Raw genomic sequence first — 8,756 nt, forward strand, 5'->3', positions numbered from 1 at the left:
GTGGCTATCATGGCGAACGTGACACATGTATATATATGTGTGTGTATTTGTGTCTATGCTTGTCCCCCCACCACTGCTGTTGGTGTTTTAACGTTCTTCTTAGTAATTTGGCAAAAGAGACTGATAGAATAAATACAAGGCTAAAAAACAAAAAATAAGTAGTGTGGTTGAATCATTCAACTCAACTTCTTCAAGGGCACCAGCACATGGCCACAGTCTGTGTGTGAGAGAGAGAGAGAGAGAGGGAGAGAGAGAGAGAGAGAGAGAGAGAAAATAATCACAGAAAGAATTAAATACTTTGTATACATGCCGCTACAACAACAAATATATTCCTTGTTTTCTTCACCGAAAATCATCTTTCTCTCTTTTTTTCTTCTTTCAGATATAAGGATTCTTTAGTCATACAAGTGGTAAGGCAACCTAGCTAGAGCTGGTGCCACAAAAAATGTACATAGTAAAACATTTTATAAAGTGGTTGGTATTAGGAAGAAGCTCTAGTCATAAAAGTCATGTCATGGCTGAGGCACTAAAGGACAGTGCAATCCTCCAATTTGTCAGATCCATCTCAGGCCAGAATGGAAAGCACATGCAAAACGATAATGATGTTAATAACACACACACACACACCGCCACCACCACCATTTAACATCTGCTTTCCATGCTGGAATGGGTTAGATGTTTCAACAGGAGTTGGTGAGCCAGAGGACTGAGCTGAGCTCCAATGTTTGCTTTGGCATGGTTTCTATGGCTGGATGCCTTTCCTAATACCAACCACTGTACAGAGTGTACAGGGCACATTTTCGTGGCACTAATGAAGTCACTAAGTAACTTGCAAGACCCCTTAGTGTTGAGAGAGACAGCTTTATGTCAGATGATGAGTGTCTGAAGTATGATAGAACAGGAACAGGTATTTTGCTACAGAGGAGATACATGGCTACCCCAAATGGAAAAGAGAAATGATGGTGAAGATGTGTTAGAGTATATTCTCAAGTTACAGGAAGATGAAAGTAAGACAAGACAAGGGTGATTAAGTAAGTTCACAAAAGAGTGAAAAGATAGAGACAGATACATAGAGATAGTTTTAGAGGTAAATGCAGTGAATAGTAAACATGGATGGAGGCTTGGTCAATCTTGAATATCAGTTTGGGGAAGAAGTGGATCAGGGAGGTAATAGGGAGCGGAACAGATGATGTAAAGAGTGTGGGAGTGATATGCAAGAGATGCACAGTGCCAGGGACAAGGTCAGAGGTACAAAGGGGGATGAAATATGTGCAGTTCCACTCTCATGATTACAACAGCTAAATGAATAATACTGTTGTCAGAAGACTGACAGAGGGATAGATGTTAGAAAGACAAGTTGTTCGGGATAGATTGGGTGCCAGCATGGAAAATAGATGCTAAATGATGATGATGATGGATGGGTCTTCTCTAGCACAGCAAATCATTTCAGTCCTTCAACATCTCTGTGAGGTTCAACATTTGGAGGTCATTCTTCACGTCTTCCTCTTCCACAGGTTCCATTCACATTTAAAAATTGACACTTCTTTATGCAGGTGTCCTTACCCATCTGTATCACATGGCCATACCAGCAGTTTTCTCTCTTGCACACCACATCTAATGTCTTTTATGCCCAAATATTCTCTCAACACATTTGCTGTATATGCACACTAGAGGTAATAGCTCTGAACTTTTTCCAGCTAGTTCTTATTCTAGCAACTATGTTTTTCAGAGCATGCTCCTCCATTGCTAATTAGGTGACCTAGGTAACAAAAACCATCTAGTTCCTCCTGGGCATTTTAGAAAATCTATTTTCCATGCATTCTTACTAAGTATTGTTCTTGTGCTTCTGCCACACACAAAGTCTACTTCCTCTATTAACCTTCCTGTGATTCAACCACAGCTCTTATGTGTCCACAGTTTGCTCTAGGTATACCATATGGAATTTCTACCAACACCTTCCCTACATATCAAACAGGGCTATTTTCTTGAGTGTCTTTCTCAAATGTGCCGCACACATGGTAATCCATTACCATCATCATCATCATCATTTAACGTCCATTGTTGGACAGTCTGACCAGGGCTAGCAAGCTGGATGTCTGCACCGGATTCCAGTCTGATTTGGCATGGTTTCTACGACTGGATGCCCTTCCTAACGCCAACCACTCCAATTTTACTTGGCTTGACGAGTCTTCTCAAGTACAGCATATCGCCAAAGGTTTCAGTTATTAGTCATTGCCTCTGTAAGACCCAAAGTTTGAAGATCAAAGTTCACTACTTCGTCCAATGTCTTCCTGGATCTACCTCTACCACAGGTTCCCTCCACAGTTAGAGATCAGCACTTCTTTACACAGCTGCCCTTGTACCAGTGCAATCGTCTTTCTTGTACACCACATCTCATGCCTCTTATACCTAACTTTTCTCTCAAGATGCTTACACTTTGTCGAACATGCACACTGACATTGCACATCCAGCAAAGCATACTGGTTTCATTTCTTTCAAGCCTATGCATGTCCTCAGCTGTCACAGCCCATGTTTCACTACCATGTAGCATAGCTGTTTGCACACAGGCATCATACAATCTGCCTTTCACTCTGAGGGAGAGGCCCTTTGTTGCCAGCATAGGTAGGAGCTCTCTGAACTTTGCCCAGCCTAATCTTATTCTCACAGCTATGCTCTCGGAGCATCCACTTCCACTACTGACTTGGTCACTGAGATAACGGAAGCTATCTACTACCTCTAGCTTACCCCACTGGAAGTTGATGACATCTATTTTCTGTACATTTTCAGTGTTTATTGTACCTATGCATCTTCTACACACAAAAGCTATTTTCCATGTTAATCTTCCTCTGATAGTGCTGCATCTCTTATGTGCCCAGAGCTTACACTGGGTACATCTTATGGAGTTTCTACCTGAAGGGATTTGCGATTTGTCTGCCTTCCTACTTACGAAGACTTTGGTTTTTGCTAGGTTAACCCTAAAGCTGTTTGATTCTAGATCATGCTTCCATACCTGAAACTTCTCTAGTTCTGGTAATGATTCAGCTATAAGAACAAGGTCATCAGCATAGAGGAGTTCCCAGAGGAAGCCTGTCTTAAATTCCTCTGTTATTGCCTGGAGGACTATGATAAACAAAAGGGGGCTGAGGACTGGTCCTTGGTGAACCCCTACTTCTACCCTGAATTCTTCACTGTACTCATTGCCAACCCTCACCTTACTGATAGTGTTCCTGTACATGGCTTGTACAGCTCTCACCAACCACTTGTCTATCCCTACTTTCTGCATTGACCACCTCTGTTCGAAGATGTGGGGTGGCATGACATCACACTCATTGGAGACACACCTAAACGCCATCACAGCTTGGGGAAACTTGGTTTCATGATATATGGGATATCACATGGATTGTAGGCAAGTCACTTGTAGTTTTGGGTATTGTGCAACTTGTCCTGGCAGAAGTTCTTTTCATCTGAGAAGAACCAGATCATCTCTGGCTCAACAGGATACTTCAGCTTGTTCAGGAGCTTTTTTGCCTTGGCTGTCCGAATTTGTCCCTTGCACCTCTTGGATGAGTGACAGCAAAGATATTCATTCAGGGCCAGCTTCATGGTGGCAACTCCAACAGGTGTCTCCTGCCAAACCAGATTCTCTGGCTCAGATCTTCCATCACCTTACTCTGCAATTGTTGGATGAATTTTGGCATGCAGACACACCCAGAATGCCTGCTGTGTCCCTTCCTGCTGGTCATGGCTTCATAGTCTCCACTGCATCTATGTCATATCTTACAACCTTTACAGTTCATAGAGAACTAAGCAACAGTCATGATGTTGACATTATGATACCTGGCAAGAATTATCATGATACAGGTAACTCTTTTCCAATATTCAGTCTTCCCTATCAACTTTTTCTCAACATTATGCTATCCAACCTTATTGACTGTTCACCAATACATCAAGCAGCTCCCCCAAAAAGGAAACAAAAAAAATCATCAAAGTTAGCCTGAACACCCTGTTACATCAGTTGTTGGGCATGACACCTTCCTGTACAACCTGATTAACTATATGGATGACAAGGCATATCCTGCTCTGCTAGATATTTTAAACATTTTGGTGCTAATTCTTTATGAACCAAGAGTTTTCCTTGTCTTTATATCCTTAACTGCTTTATCTATCATGTTGGATCCATGTTAGAAAGACTCTCCTTCACCCATGCATACAGAGATAAATATTATTATATATAGAAATATATGTGGATGAGTGTGTTTGTATGTTCATCTGTATGTGTCTTCATATTTGGAGTTCAATGTGTTAAGTACCTTACTAAAAAAAATGTAAACATAAGCATCAGGAAAATAATCAACTGTAGAATAATTCCTCAGGAAGTCTCATCCAACTTGTGCCAACATGGAAAAGGCAGACATAAAAGTTATGATAATTCACATGGTGCTGTGGTCTTGAATGAAAATAAAGCACTCAATGTTGTACAGAGTAGAATGTATATATAAAAAGATTTGTGGATTACATGAGTGTTAATATCAATTTTATGGTCACTACAGACTGGCAACTAATCTTAATTAAATACTTAGTATCCAGGCATCTACATTTTCTGACACATTCATGCTGCTTTGTTTTAAAAAAGAGACAGCATACAGCTAGCTGCCTCGGCATATAGTGTGAGTATGCATGCATGTGTGTGTGTATGTGCTTGGCGATAACTATCAAAATCAACCATGACAATGAATGATTCTAATTTATGTACACTGTTTACAATAGTCAGAGTGGTGTCCTCATCATGATTGTTACTTTCACTATGTTTCGACTGTTGTAACACTCTAGCATTCTTCATCTGTTTTGTATATCACCTTAGTGCCTTGCCTGGGATTGAAGTCAGAACCTGTAGCTGACTACACTGCATTAACCAATGCCTTTATCTGCTATGCTATGCCCATAGGCAATGAATTTTTAAGGCTTATAAACCTCCATTAATGTCTTATGTCAGCTCCATACCAATTCTAATTTAATTTATTAATTGTATTTCTAGAATATGACTTTTTTTAATTTTTATACAAATTAAATTAGCCAATCTCCTAATTACCTTTGTATATATGTATATGCAGAGATATATTTGTGCATGCAAATGTCCATATGTATAATCAACATGTGTGTGTTAACATCACTTCTTCAAAGTATACAACCTATCTAATTAATCTCTCATTTCCCAATGGATGTTTCCTTTACAATATAAACATAACAAAACTGCTGTTCACTGGTTTTATAATATATAAAAAAAACTTTTTACACATTTTGCATACATGATGTATTATGGACTATATTGTGCTCTTTTTTCTTTAAGTGGGAAAGATGTGATCAAAGGAGATTTCACTAGTATTTCTAGCAGATTCAGCAATATGTTGAGGTTAACCTGTTAGCTTGATTGTTTGTAGTTATACATGTGTGCAAAAAATTGAGGACAGTCATGGCTAGAACAGGTTTGATCAGAGGTCTGCAGGAATAGAGATGATATATAGTTAGTTAAACACAATATTAAATGCATACCTGTTTTGCAACTGGCAACAGATAGTAAAAACAGTGTACACGCACTTCAAGGTGTAGCAGCAACAGACATATCTCTGCTAGATTTTGGAAATCAGTCACCAAAGATTTCAAAGACCTTTACAATGAGAAAATTAGTAAATATAATTAAAAGAACAATTAGAATTTAATTTTGAAATACAATTTAACAAATACAATCTTATAATTAGCAAAAAATAAATATAATTTAATAAATATGATTTAACATAAGTAAAAAATATAATTTGGTAATTAAATATAATTTAATAAATTAATGTAACAGTTTATCAAACTATAAATAAATAACTGAATCAACTATAAATAAATACTTTATAAACAAGAAAAATAAAGAAACTTTGTTGTTTTTTTTATCTGGTTGTTTTCTTTTAGATATACACACAAGTACACTAACATGCATACACAAATGTACATGTACATGAGCAATCAGTAATAACAGTAAATGTTTACTTAAATTACATCTTATTGTCTTAAAAGAGTGAAGGGCATATAAGGCAAACATGAAGGCATAGGCAAGACTAGAATGATTTTAATTATAGGTGTCTAGCAGAAACATGATCACTCCTTACCACATTGTAGCTTTTTACTTTTAGCTACCAACTTTTGGTTCACCACGTGATGGTCAAGTCCATTTAGCGTTACACGAACTGTCCACCCCTTAATGTGATAGACTGGCCAAGCGTCACAATATCAGCTATTTAAGGGACTCTTATTTCTCCTATTTCTAAAGGGAGTGAGTTTTTGCTATGAGTGATTTTAGATCTTTGATGTGAGAGTAGCTTGATTCCACTTTGCAGTTTCAGCTTGAACAGAATTGTAACCAGAATTCTTGACACTATGCTATGTGTCTTTCCAACATTTGAATATAATTGTAACCAGAATCCTTAACACTATGCTTCATGTCTTACCAACATTTTAAACAGAATTGTTACCAGAATTTTTTATGCTATGCTTCAGGTTTTTCTTACCTATCTTCCATTTTAATGAGCATTTGAATCTATATAATGTATTGACAATTATTAATGTCCTACCAGTTTGCTGCATCTAATTTTAGTGATGGTAATAAATGTTTCAGTGTGGTCAACTGCAACTTGTCTTTGAATTTGTTTATTGATATCTACCCTGATCTCATTTAACAGAAGACATAATATTATCAGACCTTAAACTGCATTTCATACAACAACCTTTCATTATTTCACTAAAGGTGTGTTGTGAAGAGAGATAGGCTGGTCCAAGTAAAGTATAAATAGTAACAGTCCGAGTGAGTTCAAAGGTTCAGTGGTCAGAGTCGTGTTAGTTCACTGTGAAGTCAGAAGGTGTCAGTTGGTTAGTTCACAAGGAATATTAATTGTTGGTTCCTAAAGAGATTTGTTTATCTTATTTATTGTACAAAACAAATTACATTACATCTGGTGCTGAGGTTTTTGAAGCTCACATAGTTTATTCAACAATTTGTTCATGATACAACTTGTTAAATAATGGAAGATCTATTAGCTTCCATAGTACGGTTTCAAAAGCAACAACAAGAGCAGCAACAGGAGTTGTAGCAACTATTACAGCAACAACAATTATTGGAGCTATATTCAAAAAAGTGCAAAAACAAGGTAAGTTCATTTTTGCCTGATTGCATTTCAAATTCGATTAATGAATTCAGTTATAACCCAGAGGAGGGTTTAACTTTTGGATTGTACTACGAAAGGTACAAGGAGATTTTTACGCAAGATTGCAAATCATAGTTGGATGAACAAAAAGTGAGATTGTTACTGTAAGAATTAGCTCTGTTAGAGCATGAACGTTACTGTAATTTTATATTGTCCAAAAAACCCAATGGAATTTGTTTTAAAGAAATAATAGAATTACTGTCTAACATATTCGGTGATAAAACTTCTCAATTTAACACTTGAATAGAGTGTTGGAATATAACAAAAAAAGAGAATGATGATTTTATTATCACATATGCAGGAACAGTCAACAGGATGTGTGAAAGTTTTAAACTCATTTTCATACAAGGCCTTACAGTAAGCGAAGATACAGAAATGTGGCAAGAATTGTTTCTAAATTGGAACAAGGGAACTAAGATCTAACCTTACAGTCTGTGGCAGAAGAATGCCAAAGGATGGTAAACCTGAAATATGATGTAGAAAAAATTCAAGAAAAGGATTCCTCAAAAATACAAATATGCCGACTGGAAAAGTACAACCAAAAAAGGGCACCACATCCTAATCCATGTTATGCATGTGGGAGCATACATTTCAGAAAAGACTGTCCATTTAAAAATAAAAAATGTTACAGTTGCAAAAGAATTGGTCACAAGAGTTCACACTGCAGAACAAAATTACAAAGATCACATGTTAAAAATCCTAGAGTGCTCTCAGCAGAAACAAATACTGACTCCTAAATAAGAAAATTCATACATATAAAAATAAATGGAATACATATTAAACTTCAACTGGATACTGGAAGTGATATTTCAATAATAAATATGGACACATGGAAGAAAATAGGGAAACTTATGTTGAGAAAAACAGCAAAATCTGCTCCTAGTGTGACAGGCGACAAATTACATTTCATAGGCAAAATGTGAACTAATGTCACATTTCGAGGGAAAATATACAAGGCGAAACTCTTCATTGTTAAAAATGCAACCAACCTGTGTATCAATCAGTTAGAATTATTTGATTTAAAGGACCTCCCCATAAATCTATTGTAAAAATATAAATGGTTGTCCCTCTAAAAATAATTCGTCTGAGGAGTTAATGATAAAATTTAGAAAAATGTTTCCATGTGTACTTTCAGCCCCTATTGGGGGTGGGTGTGTTAATGTCAACCAGAGAAGTTGAATTGTTGGGAATCTTTTTAACTTGGGTGTAATATGTATTGTTTGAATTTCTTTGAAATAGGAAATATATGTATGTTCACTGGGTTTGTAAAAGTGAGCAAAGCTACAGGAAATCAAAAGACGAATGATCACGATAATCAGTCAGCTACCGTAGCCTAGTCGTTACTACTCCCCAATGTAGGATTCCTCACCATACAGGTGACAGGTACAGCTTTAAGATGCATTATGGATCTATAGCAATTGGAATGGCATGACTCAATAGAAACAACAATGTGTGATGTTTGGAGTAAAGGGAAATGAAAGTGTAGCCTCTGGAGTTTGCAAATGACCACTA

At 36.9% G+C, this 8,756-nt stretch overlaps 1 protein-coding gene across 2 annotated transcripts in view; it reads right to left on the reverse strand.

Annotated features, from left to right (window-relative positions):
- LOC106879926 (exocyst complex component 4) overlaps positions 1-8,756 on the reverse strand; it is a 268,982-nt gene that overhangs the window by 22,371 nt on the left and 237,855 nt on the right. For both annotated transcript variants that reach the window (XR_008265483.1, XM_052972782.1), the window contains exon 23: positions 5,551-5,665. Coding sequence is in view for 1 of the 2 variants with exons in the window: in XM_052972782.1 (XP_052828742.1) it covers positions 5,551-5,665 (115 nt within the window). In the remaining variant the exon portion in view is untranslated. The remainder of the gene's footprint in view (positions 1-5,550; positions 5,666-8,756) is intronic.

This window comes from Octopus bimaculoides, chromosome 14 (assembly GCF_001194135.2).
Source record: "Octopus bimaculoides isolate UCB-OBI-ISO-001 chromosome 14, ASM119413v2, whole genome shotgun sequence".
NCBI lineage: Eukaryota > Metazoa > Mollusca > Cephalopoda > Octopoda > Octopodidae > Octopus > Octopus bimaculoides.